This window comes from Gopherus flavomarginatus, chromosome 2 (genome assembly GCF_025201925.1).
Source record: "Gopherus flavomarginatus isolate rGopFla2 chromosome 2, rGopFla2.mat.asm, whole genome shotgun sequence".
Classification (NCBI taxonomy): Eukaryota; Metazoa; Chordata; order Testudines; family Testudinidae; genus Gopherus; species Gopherus flavomarginatus.
This window is the reverse complement of record NC_066618.1, coordinates 93,147,236-93,167,953: the sequence shown is the minus strand read 5'-3', so window position 1 is coordinate 93,167,953 and position 20,718 is coordinate 93,147,236. Positions and strand designations below refer to the sequence as shown.

The following is a 20,718-nucleotide window of genomic DNA, read 5'->3' as shown; positions in this document are numbered from 1 at the left end:
CTATACCTTGTCCTTGTGGAAGACAGTATACGGTAGGTCCACCGTAAGTGCTCGAAGTTCGGAGACCCTTCTGGCCGATGTAATGGCCACTAGGAAGACTGTCTTCCATGACAGGTACAGGAGTGAGCAAGTCGCCAATGGCTCAACAGGTGGATGCATAAGTCTGCTTAGGTCTAAGTTGAGGTCCCAGGTGGGGGCAGGGCGGCGTACTGGGGGGTAGAGGTGCTCCAGGCCCTTAAGAAATCTAGTAACTAAGGGGTGGGAAAACACGGAGTGGCCACTTTCTCCAGGATGGAATGTGGAGATAGCCGCCAAGTGCACCCTCAGAGAAGATATCGCCAGGCCCTGTTGTTTAAGAGACCAGAGGTAGTCCAAAACAGCGGGTATCGAGACCTCAGAAGGAGTAACATTCTGCGTTGTACACTAGCAGGAGAAACGTTTCCACTTGGTCAGGTACGTTGACCGAGTGGAAGGCTTTCTACTACTTAGGAGAACATGCTGTACCAGAGTGGAACAGCGGAACTCCGGTCTGTTCAGCCATGCAGGAGCCATGCCGTGAGGTGAAGGGCCTGCAGATGGCGCCCCCACAACATGAGAAATGCGTCCGTGATCATCCTGGTGAAAGATCCTGGAAGGAGCAGAACGCTTGGCATTTCCTGTTCGTGTAAGAGGCGATCAGGTCTATGAGGGGCAAACCTTACCTCTGGAAGATGGAATGAATAACGTCTGGTCTTATCGACCATTCGTGACAGAGGAAGGATCTGCTCAGCTGATCCGCCAGAGTGTTCCGAACCCCTGGGAGAAAGGACGCTACCAGGTCTATTGAGTGGGCTATGCAGAAGTCCCAGAGTCGAATGGTCTCTTGACACAGGGGAGAAGAGCGAGTCCCTCCCTGTTTGTTGATATAATACATGGCCGTTGTGTTGTCTGTAAACACTGAGACACAACGGCCGTGAAGATGTTGCTGGAACGCCTGGCACGCGAGGTGGACTGCTCTCAGCTCCCGGATGTTTATGTGGAGCGTCAGCTCCTGTGATGCCCAAAGGCCCTGGGTACGAAGGTGACCGAGGTGAGCCCCCCAACCGAGAAATGACACATCTGTCGTTAGGGACAGTGTGGGCTGTGGTGGATGGAACGGTAGCCCTGCACACACCAGGGAGGGAGTCAGCCACCAGTCGAGGGAGCGTAAGGTGCTCGGGGGAATGGTCACCAGAATGTCTATTGGGTCCCTGCCCGGGCGGTAGATCAAGTTGAGCCACGTTTGAAGGGGCCAGAGGCGGGGCCTGGCATATTTGGTAACATAAGTGCAGGCGGCCATGTGGCCTAGTAGGCCGAGACACGTGCGAGCCGAGGTGGTCGGGGAGTTCTGCAGACCTCGAATGATCGCAGTGATCGTCTGGAAACGTGGCTGAGGTAGGTAGGCCCTGGCTTGAGTGGAGTCCAGGGTTGCCCCTATGAAGTCCAGCCTTCGTGTGGGAACCAGTGTGGACTTTTCTGCATTGAGGAGCAGCCCCAACCGGGAGAATAGGTCCGTGATTATGTCCACGTGCTGTCTGACCTGAGTCTGGGAGGTTCCCTTGATGAGCCAGTCATCCAGATACGGGAATACATGTATCTGCTGTCGGCGGAGGTGGGCGGCGACGACGGCCATACACTTCGTAAACACCCTTGGGGCCGTAGAGAGGCCGAAGGGGAGGACTGTGAATTGGAAGCGATGGTGATTGGCTACAAAGCGAAGATACCTCCTGTATGGAGGGAAGATGGTGATATAGAAGTACGTGTCCTTCATATCGAGGGCGGCATGCCAGTCTCCAGGATCCAAGGACGGGATAATAGTCCCCAGGGAGACCATGTGGAACTTCAGCTTGACCATAAACTTGTTGAGGCCTCGCAGGTCTAGGATGGGCCCGAGGCCTCCCTTGGACTTGGGGATCAGAAAGTAGCGGGAGTAAAACCCTTTTCCCTTCTCGTCTGGTGGTACCTCCTCTATTGCTCCTGCAGCGAGGAGACACTGCACCTCTGGCCAGAGGACTTGCTCGTGAGAGGGGTCCCTGAAGAGGGACTGGGTTGGTGGGTGGGAAGGCGGGGCTGAAACAAATTGGAGGTGGTATCCTTGTTTCACTGCTCGTAGGACCCAGACGTCTGAGGTCAATTGGGAAGTAGGAGAGGCGGTTGGAGAAGGATCTTGTCCTGAAACTGGTACGCCGTCCTCGTGCGTACCTTCAAAAAGGTAGACTTAGGCCCTGGAGGTGCTTTTGGGGGGCCTGTGGTTTTGACCCCCTTGGGGTCCGGACTGGCGTCTACGGCCACCCCGCCCGCGCCTTCTGTTGAAGTCTTGTCTGTGCCGGGGCACAAAGTACGGCCGGTGGGGTTGGGGCCGGAAGGGTCTGCGTTGGGTCACAGGTGTATGCATGCCCAACGAGCGCATGATGACCCTGTTGTCCTTTTAACTCTGCAACCTGGGGTCGGTCTTCTCAGAGAACAGACCCTTGCCATCAAAGAGTAAGTCCTGGATGGTGTATTGTAGCTCAGGTGGCAGGTTGGAGACCTGTAGCCATGAGATACGCCTCATGGTGATACTTGAGGCCAGAGTGCTGGCTGCCGAGTCGGCTGCATCGAGAGAACCTGGAGGGAGGTTCTAGCCACCTTCTTCCCTTCTTCAAGGAATGCGGCAAATTCCTGGCAAGAGTCCGGGGGTAGAAGTTCTGTGAATCTACCCACCTCCGCCCAGGTGTTGTAGTTATAATGGCTCAGGAGAGCCTGCTGGTTGGCCACCCAGAGCTGCAGGGCACCTGCCGAATATACCTTGAGGCCCAGTAGGTCCATCCGCCTAGCCTCCTTTGATTTGGGGGCTGGCGCCTGTTGGCTGTGGCATTCCCTCTCATTGACCAATTGGACAACTAATGAGGAGGGAGGAGGATGGACATATAGGTATTCATACCTCCGAGAGGCTATCATGTATTTCCTCTCAGCTCCCTTTGCCGTAGGGGGAATGGAGGCTGGGGACTGCCATAAGGTGTCAGCAGTGGCCTGGATGGTCTTGATGAAAGGCAAAGCCACCCTAGTGGGGGTATCTGCCGACAGGATGCTGAAAATTGGGTCCTCGACCTCCAGGACTTCCTCTATGGGAAGACTGATGTTGAGCGCTACTGTCCTAAGGAGGTTCTGATGGGCTCTGAGGTCTATCGGCGGGGGCCCTGATGATGAGGTCCCTGCCACCGCCTTGTCTGGGGAGGAAGAGGATGATACGCCGGGGATGAGGGGGTCATGAATGGCCTCTTGCTCATGGGTCAGTTCCTGCTCCAGCAGTACCGGGGAACCTGGTGGATGGGTTATCTGCTCCTCTGTCTCAGCTGGAGGGGGACGGCTAATGGTGGCCTCTGAAGCTCGAGGCTCTGAGGAAGCGGAGCAGGTCTGGAGCAATGGAGCACCTTAGGCCTGACGGTACACCCAGGGTGTCCAAAAGGACCACTGGTGAGGTCCCAGGTCCTGAGACCGGACCTCCTGGAAGACCCCGGTAGGAACCTCCATCTCTCGCTCCTGGTCGTAATAACTGTCCGCGTGAGAGGACACCGACGTCTGCCAGGATGGCCATGGAGGAGAAGAGAAACCTTGCGCTGAGGTTCCGACGGACCTCGCTCCCTTCTTTAACCGGGACCGGTGCCGGTATTCGTAGCGGTACCGGGATCGAGATCGGGACCTGCGACCAGACCGGTGCTGGGAGGTCGACTGAGATCTCGAGTCTGTGGGGTGTGAACGGCTCCGAGAGGTACGGTGCCTGGATCGGCGCCGAGAATTGGAGCGGTGCCGCGGATAGTGAGGTGGAGAGCGGGTGTCTGACCGGTGCCGCGAGTCTGACCAGTGCCGTGTAGGAGAACGGTGCCAGGACTGCGAGCGTCGTCAAGAGCGGGAGCGTCGTCTCAACCTGGAGCGTCTGCGGGACCGCGATCTTGAGCGGTGCCGGTCCGCTGTGCCGACAGACGGTGGTCTAGTCAGGGTCGGCTTGCCCCGAGATTGGATTACCCGCACCGGCGGTGCCGAGATAGAGGCAGCGCCGAGTCCGTTAAGGCAATTAAGTCTCTCGCCGCCAAATACGCCTCTGGCGTGGATGGCACGGTGAGCTCTACTGCAGCACGCGCCGGGGAGCTATCAGGCGCCGGACTCGACGGCCCTTGTGGGTCCGGAATCAACGGTGCCGATTTAGTTGGTGCCGCGGCGAGTATCGGCGCCGGGCGGTCCGATCTGGGCGCACTCTCTGGCTGCGGCATGGGCGGTGCCAAAGCAGGAGTCTTGGCCTTCTTCGACCTCGGGGAGAGGGAGCGACGTGGAGTCGACTTCGGTGCCGGTGGTGGCCAGTGCCGAGAGTCTTTAGGCGTACCGGTGCGATCTGGTGCCGTAGGGGTGCCTCTGCTCACCGACTGACCGGCACTCGGTGCCGAAGGTGGTGGTGTCAAGGCCGCCTCCATGAGGAGCTGTTTCAGTCTGATGTCCCGCTCCTTTTTAGTTCGCGGCTTGAAAGCCTTGCAAACAGGGCACTTAGCTGTTAAGTGTGATTCCCCGAGGCACTTCAAACAGGAGTCGTGTGGGTCTCCTGTTGGCATCGGCCTGTGACAGGCCGAGCACGGTCTGAAACCGGGTGAGCCGGGCATGAGCTCCGGCACTGGGTGTGGGGAAGGGGCTACTCCCCGAATCCCGCTAAGTAGCACTAAACTAACTATACTATTAATGTAAGAACTTACAACTAAATCTATCTATCTATAAGAATAATAACTATGTATACGATAACGAGAAACTACGAGTAGCTAGGGAAGGTGGAGGTCAGCTCAGCCGCAATCCACTGTTCCAACGACTGACACGGGCGGTAAGAAGGAACTGAAGGGTGGCCGGGTTGGCTGGGGTATATATCCAGTGCCATAGCGGCGCCACTCCAGGGGGTGCCCAGCCGACCCGCCGAGTGTTGCTAGGGTAAAAAGTCTTCCGACGAACGTGCACGTGGTGCGCGCACACCTGACTGGAATGGATATGAGCAATCACTCGAAGAAGAACTAGATAAAGTTCATGAAGGATAGCTCCATCAATGGCTATTTAGCCAGGATGGGCGGGATGGTGTCTCTAGCCTCTGTTTACCAGAAGCTAGGAATGGGCAACAAGAGATGGATCACTTGTTCTGTTCATTCCCTCTGAAGCACCTGGCATTGGCCACTGTTAGAAGACAGGATACTGGGCTAGCCTATGCCCCTGTATTTCTTTAGTTTATACAGAGCATTTACTTCTCTTGGCAAAATTGACAGTTTCCCTGTATCACATTAGACACCCTTTTCTAGGCAAGTCAGAAGGCAACACATTTCAATAGTGCAGGAAGCCAGTGTAAAAAAGCCCACTCTAGAAGGCTTTTAAGACTATAGTGAAAACCTAAATGTTATTGTTTGTGCTTAGCACAGTATAGCAGTCCATTTAAACACATGAAAATAGAAGTTTAATGCTAACCCAAAAGAGGTTGTTAAGGAAAGCGGGGGCATAGATAACTAAGCATGCAAAAATTTGCAGCTCAAAATGATGAAGGGGATTCCAAGAGGTAGACTGTAAGCTCCAGTTTTTTTCCTACGTAGAGAGGAAAGGAAGACAGACCTTGGACTAGGAATTAATCAAATTATAGTAGACACTAGTGTTTTGCAAAGGCATTTTCGCAACACATTTAGTGCCATCTGCTGGATACAAATGTAATAATGCATTTCACTAGGCTAGAATGGCAGCTACATTTAAACAACCAAGGCCAGATTGATTAAGGTTTGGTTTTACAGATGTTGATTTTAAACAATTTGTTTCTGACACAATGAGAGTAACTTGCCTGCTATAAGCCAAAAGCTAGAAGGGAAGCATAATGAGTACATTAAAAAAGTTTTGCCTGTTCACAAAACAGAATACATTCTATTACATATGATTTGTTTTTAATAGGTCAAAAAGAGTCCAAGTTGTCAGAAAAAAAGCTTCCAGTAGCCTCTAGACTCTCACTCAATGTCACTATAGTTTACTAGCCAGATTAGCTCCTTCAAAGGGAGATTAACAGAAGGGCACGATGACAATAAAACATCTGGGCACAACCATACAAACAAAAAAAAATCAGTTTATCAAAAGGCAATATTGATACAAAGCAATTTCAGCCTAAGACAACTTTGCAGATTCAATTGGCTCTGCTGTTTAGCTAGGCAAATAAAATATCTTAAACTGGTCTTACAAACTACTTTAAATCAAAAGATTTAGGTAGAGTGGAATCATTTCAACTTGAACACTTATTAAGCCTGGTTTGGTTACTGACAAGATACATTAAGTAAAATAAGCACATTTAAATCAGAGTGATTTAGCAAACAGTGAACAAATTACCTACCAAAAATCCTTTTTCCTCCACAAAGGAGTCTACTTGACATTTTAGTTTTAGATGTATATGGCCTTCCAAAGGAGACAAAAAGGGAACCTGCAAAAAACCAAAAAACCTAACTTAGTTATTTAATTTTGATGCATCTCAACAGCTTTGTTCCCAGTACAAAACAAATCAACACCACCAAGAGATTAGCAAAGAATGGTTTTGACATCTGTCACTGGAAGAGTGGCCAGAGATCCCTAAATACCAGGGCCAACAGCCACTTGCTGTCAAAAGTGTTATTGATCTTCAGACTCCACTTATCATCTACACAAGGAACTATTCCTGATGAACTCCATGTGTGGATGCTCTTATTTGGAATAAGAGTGCCATATTCCAAATAAAATTAATCCATTCCCAAAGGCTGCACAGGAATAATCAGGAATAGCTACTCCAATTTAAATTCACAACCCACCTTAATCTGAATTAACTTCTCAGTATAGATATGCCCTTACTTTTCTAGGGTATGAGCAGGGATGCTATTTGTATAGCCATCTAGAAAGATTCAAGTTCACGGTTTGGCTATGTGCACGTAATCTACTGTCCTCAGTATTAGGAGGCACTGGGATGCCATCTGAACTCTCCTTTGCTTATTTAACCACCCACCCATGCCCCCTCGTAAAGGGGAAAACATAACCACAAGACAATATATCCACCAATAGTGTTTTTTAGCTAAACCTAAAAATCTTGGTTAGAGTATTCATTACAGTTAAGCCATGAGATAAAATAGGTTTTAACAGTTGTTTGTATAAACCTATTAAAACATTACCAAGCTAAACTAGGACATAAGTAGGTTCTGTGTAACTAAAGGGTAATTAAAACACTAAGCCTTGAAACAATTCCATGTAAACATGAAGACTCATATCTAAATTCTATCATCATCCCATATCATTAACAGGTCTCTATTTCAGGGACAGATAAATTGTTTATAACAAGACAACTGTTAAAACCTCAAATTTTGCCTTGTAGAAGCTGTTTCAGTAGGGGGAAAAAAAACTTCTTGCAATAAAAGCTAAGAGGTTCACAGAATCTCCCCAGGATTGGAATGATTTGGTAACTCAAAACCGAAGTGTGTTATTCTGAAACATAATATTGTGTTTACTAGTGTTTGGATCTCATCAATAACATGAAAAACAATGTAGCCATGCAATGTCTAAAAGCAAAAAAGCCCATGCTTCCAGCAAATATACCAATATTGAACCACCCGTGTGCTCACTACTATACAAGAGTCCCTTCTCCCCAAGATGACTTTATGTGTATATCAAGTGAAGAAACATCCAATGGAACCAATGCCATCCATCACAATTGATAGAAGTTTTGCCAGTGACTTCTATGGGAACAAGATCAGGCCCTTCATATTTACTGCTTAAGGGTATGTAAAATATCAAGGAGAAAACTTCTTAAATAAGATGACATTTTAAAACATGCTTTTATTGGTAGTCAGAAATGTTAACACTCTTTGGCCTGGTCTACACTATGCGTTTAAACCGATTTTAGCAGCGTTAAACTGATTTAACACTGCACCCGTCCACACAAGGAGGCCCTTTATATCGATATAAAGGGCTCTTTAAACTGGTTTCTGCACTCCTCCCCGACGAGAGGAGTAGCACTGAAATTGGTATTACCATATCGGATTAGGGTTAGTGTGGCTGCAAATCGACAGTATTGGCCTCCGGGCGGTATCCCACAGTGCACCACTGTGACCGCTCTGGAAAGCAATCTGAACTCGGATGCACTGGCCATGTAGACAGGAAAAGCCCCGCGAACTTTTGAATTGCATTTCCTGTTTGCCCAGCGCGGAGCTCTGATCAGCACGGGTGGCCATGCAGTCCCAAATCCAAAAAGAGCTCCAGCGTGGACCGTACAGGAGATACTGGATCTGACCGCTGTCTGGGGAGACAAATCTGTTCTATCAGAGCTCCGTTACAGAAGATGAAATGCCAAAGCATTTGAAAAAAATCTCCAGGCTACGATACAGAGTCCACAGCACAGTGCTGTGTGACAAGCGTAACGGAAAGCCAAAGAATCAAACGGATGCTCATGGAGGAAGGGAGGGGGTACTGAGCACTCCAGCTATCCCACAATCCCCAGCAGTCTCCGAAAAGTGTTTGCATTCTTGGCTGAGCTCCCAATGCCTGTAGGGTCAAACACATTGTCCAGGGTGGTACAGGGTATATCTTGTCAATTTGCTCCCCCCCCCATCCCCTTGAAAGAAACGTGAAAAAAAATCATTTGACTTTTTTCAATGTCACCGTATGTTTACTGCATGCTGCTGGTAGACACGGTGCTGGGGCAATGAACAGCAGCATCCTCTCCCCTCCCTTCCCCGGTGGCAGATGGTACAGTGCAGTAGAACTGGTAGCCGTCCTCTTCATCAGCCTGTGAGTGCTCCTGGCTGTCCTCAGGTGAGGTCAGCCGGGGGTGCCTGGGTAAAAATAGCAATGACTCCCAGTTATTCCTGGTATATGGTACAGAACGGCTGGTAACCGTCCTCATCATAGCAACTGGGGGCTGAATTCCATCAGCCCCCCCCGCTTTCATGTCTAAAGAAAAGATTCTGTACTGCCTGGACTATCATAGCAGCTGGAGGCTGCCTTCCCTTCATTTTATCTCACTAAACTCTGTGATTCTTATTCCTGCATTCTTTATTACTTCATGACACAAATGGGGGGGACCCTGCAATGGTAGCCCAGAAGGGTTGGAGGAGGAGGAAAGCAACGGGTGGGGTTGTTGCAGGGACACCCCCTAGAATGGCATGCAGCTCATCATTTCTGTGGGATCTGACATGGAGTGGCTGTGCTCTCTGGTACACTGATTCTCTAGTACACTTGCCCCATATTCTAGGCAGGACTAACTCTATTTTTAGATATAACATAAAGGAGTGTGTACTGGATGTCGCTGACAGAGGCGGTACTTCAGCGCTACACAGCAGCATTCATTTGCCTTTGCAAGGTAGCAGAGACGGTTATCATCGTTCTGTACCGTCTGCTGCTGTCATGGGTGCTCCTGGCTGACCTTCACTGAGGTCGGCTGGGGGCGCAAAGACAAAAATGGGAATGACCCGGAGGGTCATTGTCTTTGCGCCCCCAGCCGACCTCAGTGAAGGTCAGCCAGGAGCACCCATGACAGCAGCAGACGGTACAGAACGATGATAACCGTCTCTGCTACCTTGCAAAGGCAAATGAATGCTGCTGTGTAGCGCTAAAGTACCGCCTCTGTCAGCGACATCCAGTACACATACGGTGACAGTGACAAAAGGCGAAACAGGCTCCATGGTTGCCATGCTATGGCGTCTGCCAGTGCAATCCAGGGAAAAAGGGCGCGAAATGATTGTCTGCCGTTGCTTTCCTGGAGGAAGGAATGAATGACGACATTTACCCAGAATCACCTGCGACACTGTTTTTGCATCATCCTGCATTGGGATCTCAGCCCAGAATTCCAGTGGGCGGGGGAGACTGCGGTAACTATGGGATAGCTACCCACAATACAACGTTCCAGAAATCGACGCTAGCCTCGGTACATGGACGCACACCACCGAATTATTGTGCTTTGTGTGGCCGCGTGCATTTGACTTTATACAATTTGTTTTACAAAACCGGTTTATGTAAAATCGGAATAATCATGTAGTGTAGACGTACCCTTTGTATTGAAAAGCTTTTAGGTAGTAGGTATAGTTAGCCCAGATACATAAGGCACATCTGCAGAGGCAAGCAATCTGACCATTTTTAGAGTATTAGATTATCCCAGGTGAAGTGTGTTGTTTTATTCCTGCACTAGGTACTTTAAGGAACAGAGAAACCATGGCAAATGTATTTTGAGAACCAGCAGAGAGGAGGTCTTCGGGTACCAGATCAGTTTAAAAAAAGCAAGACTATTATAGATTGGAGAGAAAAAGCACTAATGCTGGATTTTTGCTTCCAACAGCAGAAGTCCCATGGCTAAACAGTTTACTGTGTGCAAAGAGAAAGTTGCTTGTATTCAAACTACAGTAAAATTCACTTTAAAAAAGTTAGTTTAAGCAAGTAGTGTCTCCCTTATTAAATTAGAAAGGGTCTCTATAGTGGCAAGAATAACATTTCCAGTGAGGATCATAGCTATCATCTACTTTGTAAATGATAGGAAAGTTATCAAATACAGCTGCATGGCAGCTAAAGAAGGCTCTTGATCATGTGACTAACAAGTTGTCATTGAGGGTATGTCTACACTACGGGATAATTCCAATTTTACATAAACCGGTTTTGTAAAACAGATTGTATAAAGTCGAGTACATGCGGCCACACTAAGCACATTAATTCAGCGGTGTGCGTCCATGGTCCGAGGCTATCGTCGATTTCTGGAGCGTTGCACTGTGGGTAGCTATTCCGTAGCTATCCCATAGTTCCCGCAGTCTCCCCCGCCCCTTGGAATTCTGGGTTGAGAGCCCAGTGCCTGATGGGGCAAAAATCATTGTCGTGCGTGGTTCTGGGTAAATGTCGTCAGTCATTCCTTCCTCCGGGAAAGCAAAGGCAGACAATCATTTCGCGCCCTTTTCCCCTGGATTGCCCTGGCAGACGCCATAGCACGGCAACCATGGAGCCCGTTCAGCTTTTTTTTTTTTTTTTTTTTTTTTTTTCCTGTCACCGTATGTGTACTGGATGCCATTGACAGAGGGGATACTGCAGCGCTACACCGCAGCATTCATTTGCCTTTGCATGACAGCAGAGACGGTTATCTGTCTTTCTGTACCTTCTGCTGCTGTCATGGGTGCCCCTGGCTGAGGTCGGCCGGAGGCGCAAAGACAAAAATGGGAATGACCCCCTGGGTCATTCCCTCCTTTATGGTATCTAAAAATAGAGTCAGTCCTGCCTAGAATATGGGGCAAGTGTACTACAGAACCAGTGTATCAGAGAACCAGAGACCACAGCCGCTCCATGACAGATCCCGCAGAAATGATGAGCTGCATGGCATTCTAGGGGGTGTCCCTGAAGCAACCCCACCTGTTGCTTCCCTCCTCCCCAAACCTTCCTGGGCTACTGTGTCCCCTCCATTTGTATCATGAAGTAATAAAGAATGCAGGAATAAGAAACATTGATTTGTTACTGAGATAAAATGGAGGGGAGGCAGCCTCCAGCTGCTATGATAGTCCAGGCAGGACATTAAGCGGTGCGGGGGAGAGGAGCCCAGCATCCCACTGCTATGATAGTCCAGGCAGTACAGAATCTTTTCTTTACACGTGAAGGGGGGGGGGGGCTGATGGAGCTCAGCCCCCAGTTGCTATGATGAGGACGGTTACCAGCCGTTCCGTACCATCTACTGGGAATGACCGGGAATCATTCCTATTTTTACCCAGGCACCCCCGGCCAGCCTCACCTGAGGCCAGCCAGGAGCACTCATGGGCTGATTATGACGACGAATAGCAGTCATATTGTACCGTCTGCCACCGGCGAGGGGAGGGGAGTGGATACTGCTCTTCAATGCCGCAGCATCGCGTCTACCAGCAGCATTCAGTAGACATAGGGTGACATTGAAAAAAGTCAAGAAACAATTTTTTTCCCTTTTCTTTCACCGGGGGGGCAGGAGTACATTGACGAGCTACACCCTGAGCCACCCCGGACAATGTGTTTGACCCTACAGGCATTGGGAGCTCAGCCAAGAATGCAAACACTTTTTGGAGACTTCTAGGGACTGTGGGATAGCTGGAGTCCTCAGTACCCCCTCCCTTCCTCCATGAGCGTCCATTTGATTCTTTGGCTTTCCATTACGCTTGTCACACAGCACTGTGCTGTGGACTCTGTATCATAGCCTGGAGATTTTTTTCAAATGCTTTGGCATTTCATCTTCTGTAACGGAGCTCTGATAGAACAGATTTGTCTCCCCAGACAGCGGTCAGATCCAGTATCTCCTGTACGGTCCACACTGAAGCTCTTTTTGGATTTGGGACTGCATGGCCACCCATGCTGATCAGAGCTCCACACTGGGCAAACAGGAAATGCAATTCAAAAGTTTGCGGGGCTTTTCCTGTCTACCTGGCCAGTGCATCCGAGTTCGGATTGCTGTCCAGAGCGGTCACAATGGTGCACTGTGGGATACCGCCCGGAGGCCAATACCGTCGATTTGCGGCCACACTAACCCTAATCCGATATGGTAATACTGATTTTAGCGCTACTCCTCTCGTTGGGGAGGAGTACAGAAACCGATTTAAAGAGCCCTTTATATCGATATAAAGGGCCTCGTTGTGTGGACGGGTACAGCGTTAAATCAGTTTAATGCTGCTAAAAATCGGTTTAAACGCATAGTGTAGACCAGGCCTGAGATTTATCAAGTGACTAAGAAGAGTTGGGGACTACTGTCAGCTATTGTGTGTGTGGGAGGGTTCTTTGAGACCTCCTCTTGTGTGGGAGAAATATGCTTCTCTTGCCAAAGTCTCCCTCAGTTTTGAAGTTTTGTTGAATGAGAGGTAGATTTGCTGGACAACTGCATAAAGAGAAAACTCTAGTCCATGATCTTTGGTTAGCTAGCCTGGGACTACCATTTATACTGATGGATTTAGAGCTGCTCTGTAGTTTATGAATACTGTATGCTGACATGGGTATTGGCATGTTGACTGTAGGAATACATTATTTTTCCTTATAGACCCTAGTAAACTAAACCAGGCAAAAAGAAAAAAAAAAAGGAGTTTCTCAAGATAAGTCACTTCTCCACAAACACTTGAGGGCTTAAGAGACAATGCCAGGACAGAAAGAAACTCCTTTCCCCATACACCTCAAAGTTGGGGAGAGCAGTTCAGGGGAACTAGACTAAGATGCAAGTACCTGCTGAGGTGTCTGAAGTTACCTAAAAGCTTGCCAATCAGGCTAAGATATATGTGGAGACTGTTTAACAGTAGGAGAAAAGTATTTAGAGAAAAAAGGATTTAAAGAAAACAATACTTTAGCTTTTAAAAAAGCTATCTGATCATTATATACACAATAGAATTTGTGGGATGCTAAGTGTTATCTAATCCCTTCTATTCTAGAAGCATAACAGTTAACCGTATCCCTTTGATGGAATTGTGTAGAAAAGTGGAAGGAGGATCACTTGACAGCACTAGTTTGTAAAGAAATAAAAAAAAGGCACATAGTTTTAAATTTGGAAACTTTGGTATTAAGTAAAAGCATTGGCGGCATTTAAACAAATTTGAGTTCTAGCATGCTGGACAGACTGACACTGCAGATTTCTTTTTAAATGATTCAGTTGTATTATATCTCACTTGTCAATTTGCTAAGTTTATAGGAGAATCTTTGTAAGTGTCCTTCTAGAAAGATTTCAACTTCTAACTACTGCAGAAGCTTAGAGCAACAGACATGAGCACCATGCACTAGGAAAAGAGTGTCTTGAGTTTTAGTCACAAGCAAGTAAACATAGCAACCTTGTCCTGGAACATAAAGTCCAGTAGCTCTCTTTCCTTCCCTCCATAATTTATCTGGGGAAAAAAAGAAACATGCTGAATGTGACTAGGTGTGAAATGAAGTTTTTTTAAAAAGCGGCATAAAACTACGTTTGAGTATGTTTCACTCCTCTCTGCATTCAGTCTTGCATTATAAGATATTAAGGGCAGAAGCAGTTGTAACACCACCCTGGTGGTCATCTAAGCCCCCAGGGGGGAAGTATAAAGCAAATTAAAAAGCAGTTCAGTGCAGTTGAGGGGCAGGACATAGATAAAGCTTTTAAAAAAGTCACATGCTTGTAAGCAGTGTCAGTTCTCCACTCTTCCTGTAAAACAATGTGCATTTATGCTATTGAGAAACTAAATAGCTTAACAGGATATTGCTACAAGGATTTCTAGGAAATCTGTATTTCCCAGCTTGGCCCATAAACTCATTCAAACACTATTAGATGATCATCATGGCTTTTATAATATACTTTTCCCATCCAAAAAAAGGAGAGTACTCACACATGAAGCACTGAGCACTAAGGTAAAACAGACACTACTTCCCCAAGAACCAGAAGACTCCAATAACTAAATCAAGTGCTTAATAATCCAAGAACAATTCCCACAAGAGGCCCAAGTCAAAAAGGAAAAAAATTATTTTTAATAAAAAGAGTTGAAGGCAGCATCAAAGGGGAACAGAGTTGGTATCTGGAGCTTGTTCGCAAATCCCTAGCCTGTCATGGTCTATAAAGATAGCTTACTCCAGAAGGGAATTGGATTAAGCCCAATCCTTCTCAACCAGACTTCAGAATGACATTTCAAAGTTTATTAGAGAGTTCTTGAAGTAACAAGAGTTAACTTGCACAAATATATTTAAAAAACCAACAGACCAGAACAGCTCTTGGCATATAGTAATAAAATTGTTTAACAGGGTATTTACACTGTGACAGGTCTGTTTTCTCTGTTATGCAGTTAGTATTTACAAATTCCAGAGTTATGCACTTATGTGGAATGTAACTGTGACAAAGCCATATTTACACAAGACAAGTTCTACAGACAACAGCTCTCCAGTTTTTAAAAATCCATCATCGTGAAGAACATGGATGCTAACCAAAGTTTTAATTAGTACCTGAATTAAATCTGCATAAGAAAATTGATACTCCTGACTATATTTACATGGTAAGAATATTTTTTGGTGGTTTTCTTTGTTTAAGTCAACTCCAAACGAAATTCAGTGCAGAGGAATTCAGATAATGTGTCTTCTGACAATAAAAGACGGTTACTCATCTTTGTAACTGTTGTTCTTCGAGATGTGTTGCTCATATCCATTCCAGTTAGGTGTGTGCGCCGCGCGTGCACATTCGTCGGAAAACTTTTACCCTAGCAACTCAGTGGGCCGGCAGGTCGCCCCCTAGAGTGGCGCCGTCATGGTGCTTGATACATACCCCTGCCGGCCCACCCGCTCCTCAGTTCCTTCTTGCCGGCTACTCCGACAGTGGGGAAGGAGGGCGGGTGTGGAATGGATATGAGCAACACATCTCGAAGAACAACCGTTACAAAGGTGAGTAACCGTCTTTTCTTCTTCGAGTGATTGCTCATATCCATTCCAGTTAGGTGAATCCCAAGCCTTACGTAGGCGGTGGGGTCGGAGTGAAATGTGGCAGAATGAAAACTGCTGAGACAGAGGCTACAGCATCTCTTGACTGTTGAACCAGGGCATACTGCGAAGCAAAGGTATGGACCGAGGACCAATGGAGCTGCGCGACAGATCTCGTGGGTAGGAACACGAGCCAGCAAGGCGGCAGATGAAGCCTGAGCCCTGGTAGAATGCGCGGTGATGTGGCTTGGGGAAATATGAGCCAAATCATAACAAGTGCGGATGTACGCCATCACCCAAGATGAGGTCCTCTGAGAGGAAAACAAGCAAGCCTTCCCTTTGGTCTGCTACCGTGACAGAGCTGGGGCACCTTACGAAATGGTTCTGTCAGCGCAATATAAATGCGAGCACTCTACAGATGTCCAGGGAGTGCAATTGTTGCGCCCATTGCGTTGAGCTGTGGGTAACGTGAAAGGCCGAAACCACCTTAGGGAGGAAAGTCGGGTGCGGTCATAACTGCACCTTGTCTTTGTGAAACCTAGTGTACGGTGGAACCACCGTAAGAGCTCTGAGCTCGGAGACTCGTCTGGCCGATGTAACAGCTACGAGGAAAGTTGTCGTCCAAGACAGGTATAGCAGAGGGCCGGTCGCGAACGGCTCGAATGGGGGAGACATAAGTCTGGTTAAAACTAGGTTGAGGTCCCAGGTTGGGGCTGGGCGGCGAACCCGAGGGTGCAAGCGCTCCAAGCCCTTGAGGGACCTCGAACCCATAGAGTGTGAGAACACGGAACGTCCACCTTAGCCTGGCTGGAAGGTAGAGATGGCTGCCGAGTGTACCCTCAGCGATGATACTGCCAGGTCCTGCCGCTGAAGGCCAGAGGCAGGCCAAACAGAGGGGATCGAGACCTCAGTAGGAGCAAGATCGAGCGTATTGCACCTGTAGAAGAAACGCTTCCACTCGGCCCGGTACGTTGACCAGGTGGAAGGCTTCCTGTCACCCCGGCTCAGTTACGCAGCAGCCACACCGTGAGGCGAAGAGGCTGCAGGTCCGGGTGACGAAGCCTGTCGTGGCCCTGAGTGATGAGGTCTGGGTGGGGTGGCAGGGTAATTGGGTCAGTTATTGAAAGGCCGAGCAACTTGGTATATCCGTGCTGCCTGGACCACGCTGGAACGATCATGATGATGCGTGCTCTGCCCCTGCGGAGTTTGAGTAGGACCTAATGAACCAGTGGGAACAGTGGGAAGGCATAAAGGAGTTGGCCTTCCCACGGCATCAGGAATGCGTCCAAGATCGATCCCGAGGAGAGACCTTGGAAGGAGCAGAACATCTGGCATTTTCTGCTCTCGCGGTGAGCGAACAGGCCTATGTGAGGAAAAATCTCCACTTCTGGAAAGCAGAACGCCTCACATGGGGAAGAGTGACCACTCGTAAGACAGGAAAGACCTGCTGAGTCAAAGCGCCAAGGCGTTCCGAACCCCTCGGAGAAAGGACGTCACCAGCTCCATCGAGTGGGCCATGCAAAAGTCCCAGAAATGGATGGCCTCCTGACAAAATGGGGGAGGACCATGTCCCTCCCTGGTTATTTATGAAGCACATGGCCGTTGTGTTGGCTGTAAACACCGAGATACCACGGCCTCGCAGCTGCCGCTGGAACCCCTGGCACGCCAGGCGGACTACTCTCATTTTTGGGGCATTGATGTGGAATGCCAGCTCCCGAGAAGACCAAAGGCCTTAAGCTTGGAGGTGACCATGAGCACTTGAGCAGAGAGATGACGTGTCCGTCGTCAGGGGCAGTGAGGGCTGGGGCGGATGGAACCACATCCCTGCCCACACCAGGGAGGGAGTTAGCCACCACTCTAGGGAGCCTAAGGTGCTCGAGGGAACGGTGACTACCATGACCATTGGCTCCCTGTCCGGGTGGTACGCCGAGGTGAGCCGGACTTGGAGAGGACGGAGGCGGAGCTTGGTGTGTTTGGTTACAAACTTGTGGGCAGCCATGGACCCAGGAGACTGAGACAAGTGCGAGCCGAGGTCGTTGGGAAAGTCTGCGGACCTCGGATGATTGTTGCCATCGCCTAAAACTGCAGTTGTGATAAGCAGGCTCCGGCTAGGTCGGAGACCAGGATAGCCCCTAGGAAGTCCAACCTCTGCGTGGGAACCAGAGTGGATTGCTCTATAGTAATCATCAGGCCTAGACCTGTGAATAAGACCGTGACGATGCCCACGTGCTGAGTGGTTTGTGTCTCGGAGTCTCCTCGGATAAGCGACTCGTCCAGATACGGAAAAACGCATATCCGACATCAGCGAAGGTAGGCAGCGACTATGGCCGTAAACCAGAAGTACTGACGGTTGGCTAGAAAGTGGAGGTATCTCCTGTGCAGAGGGAAAAGACGGTTACTCACCTTTGTAACTGTTGTTCTTCGAGATGTGTTGCTCACATCCATTCCAGTTAGGTGTGCGCGCCGCGCGTGCACGTTCGTCGGAAACTTTTTACCCTAGCAACTCCAGTGGGCCGGCAGGTCGCCCCCTGGAGTGGCGCCGCCATGGCGCCCAATATATATCCCTGCCGGCCCACCCGCTCCTCAGTTCCTTCTTGCCGGCTACTCCGACAGTGGGGAAGGAGGGCGGGTGTGGAATAGATGTGAGCAACACATCTCGAAGAACAACAGTTACAAAGGTGAGTAACCGTCTTTTCTTCTTCGAGTGATTGCTCACATCCATTCCAGTTAGGTGAATCCCAAGCCATACCTAGGCGGTGGGGTCGGAGCGAGAAGTCGCGGCATGGAGCACTGCAGATCCGAAGGCCGCGTCCTCTCTAGACTGCTGGACCAGGGCGTAGTGGGAAGCAAAGGTGTGGACCGATGACCAGGTCGCTGCCCGACAGATTTCCTGGATGGGCACACGGGCGAGGAAAGCCAGCGACGACGCCTGCGCCCTGGTAGAATGCGCAGTCACACGGCCCGTAGGGACATGGGCCAAGTCATAGCAGGTCCTGATGCAGGACGTTACCCACGAGGATAACCTCTGGGAGGAGATAGGAAGCCCTTTCATGCGGTCCGCTACTGCCACGAAAAGCTGGGGGGATTTGCGGAAGGGCTTGGTCCTCTCCACGTAGAACGCGAGAGCCCTACGGACATCAAGCGAGTGGAGCTGCTGCTCCCTGCCTGAGGAGTGAGGTTTCGGGAAAAAAACCAGAAGGAATATCTCTTGGTTGACGTGGAAGGCTGAGACCACCTTGGGGAGAAAAGCAGGGTGTGGTCTCAGCTGCACCTTGTCCTTGTGGAAGACCGTATATGGGGGGTCTACCACAAGAGCCCGGAGTTCCGACACCCGTCTAGCCGAGGTGATAGCTACTAGAAAGGCCGTCTTCCAAGAGAGGTAAAGCAGGGAGCAAGTGGCTAACGGCTCAAAGGGGGGCCCCATGAGCCGGGACAACACCAGGTTAAGATCCCAGGTTGGAGCAGGGGGACGGACGTTAGGGTATAAACGTTCCAACCCCTTAAGGAATCTAGACACCGTCGGGTGAGAAAAAACAGAGCGACCATCCGCACCCGGATGAAAGGTGGAGATAGCTGCTAGGTGGACTCGCAACGACGATATGGCCAGACCTTGCCCTTTAAGGGACCAAATGTAGTCTAAGATATCGGCTACCGAAACTTCCATAGGGCGGAGATTTCTCTCCACGCACCAACAGGAGAAGCGCTTCCATTTGGCCAAATATGTCGCTCTTGTGGACGGCTTCCTGCTGCCCAAGAGCACCTCCCTCACCGGTGAGGAACAGCGCAGCTCAGAGCCAGTCAGCCACGCAGGAGCCACGCTGCTAGGTGCAGCGACTGCAGGTCCGGGTGACAGAGGGTCCCGTGCTCCTGGGTAATCAGGTCCGGATGAAGGGGCAGGGGAACTGGGTCGGCTATAGTCAGGTCCAGCAGCATGGGGTACCAGTGTTGTCTGGGCCATGCCGGGGCTACCATGATCACGTGAGCCCTGTCCCTGCGTACCTTCAGAAGGACCCTGTGGACCAAAGGGAATGGGGGAAACGCATAGTACAGGTGGGTCGACCACTGGATGAGGAAGGCATCCGCTATCGACCCGGGCTCCCTGCCCTGAAAGGAGCAGAACGCTTGGCACTTCCTGTTCCCCTTGGACGCGAAGAGGTCTACCCGGGGATAACCCCACCTCCGGAAGATGGAGAGGGCGACGTCTGGGCGAAGGGACCACTCGTGTGACAGGAAGGATCTGCTCAATCGATCCGCCAGCGTGTTCCGTACTCCGGGGAGGAAGGAAGCCATGAGGTGAATGGAGTGGGCTACACAAAAGTCCCAGAGTCGTATCGCCTCGTGGCACAGGGAGGAGGATCTGGTGCCGCCCTGCTTGTTGATATAATACATGGTCGTCGTGTTGTCGGTGAACACCGCGACACAGCGACCCTGAAGCTGATGACAGAACGTTTGACAAGCAAGACGGACCGCTCTCAATTCCCGCATGTTGATGTGTAGCCCCACCTCCTCCTGGGACCACAGGCCCTGCGTCCTCAGGGTCCCTACGTGGGCCCCCCAGCCGAGATCTGAGGCATCCGTTGTTAGGGACACCGAGGGCTCAGATGGGTGGAAGGGGAGACCCGCACACAACACTGACTGGTCTAGCCACCAGCCGAGAGAATCTAGGACCCTCTGGGGGATTGTGATTAACATATCTAGCGGCTGTCTTGTCGGCCTGTAATGACTGATGAGCCACAACTGGAGGGGCCTCATGCGGAGCCGAGCGTAATTGGTCACAAAAGTACAAGCCGCCATGTGGCCTAACAGGGTTAGACATGTCCTCACTGACGTTAAGGGGGCTGACCGCAGCCGTTGCACGATCGCCGACAAGGCCTGGAACCGCTGCAATGGCAGCAAGGCCCTGCCCACAGTGGCGTCCAGGACGGCCCCGATGAATTCCACCCTTTGAGTGGGAACCAGGGTGGACTTGTCTGTGTTCACCAAGATGCCCAGAGTGGCGAACATGTCGGTGATCACGCGGACATGGCTGCAGACTTGTTGTTCCGACGTGCCCCGAATCAACCAATCGTCCAGATACGGAAACACGTGGATACGACTGCGCCGGAGCTGCGCCACAACAACTGCCATGCACTTCGTAAACACCCTCGGGGCCGTGGACAAGCCAAATGGGAGGACTGCAAATTGGTAATGAAGAGACCCCACAACGAAGCGAAGGAAACGTCTGTGACGTGGCCAGATAGCAATGTGAAAATACGCGTCCTGCATGTCGAGGGCGGCGTACCAGTCTCCCGGATCCAAGGATGGGATAATGGT

The 20,718-nt window shown here is 50.0% G+C and overlaps 1 protein-coding gene across 5 annotated transcripts in view; it reads right to left on the bottom strand.

Annotated features, from left to right (window-relative positions):
- The window catches only part of ANLN (anillin, actin binding protein), a 73,711-nt gene that overhangs the window by 14,869 nt on the left and 38,124 nt on the right, over positions 1-20,718 (bottom strand). For 4 of the 5 annotated variants that reach the window (XM_050937679.1, XM_050937678.1, XM_050937675.1 and 1 more), the window contains 2 exons: positions 13,806-13,859; positions 6,386-6,472 (listed from right to left, as the gene is read on the bottom strand). In XM_050937679.1, coding sequence (XP_050793636.1) covers positions 6,386-6,472; positions 13,806-13,859 — 141 coding nt within the window. The remainder of the gene's footprint in view (positions 1-6,385; positions 6,473-13,805; positions 13,860-20,718) is intronic. The other variant, XM_050937676.1, reaches the window with a different exon arrangement.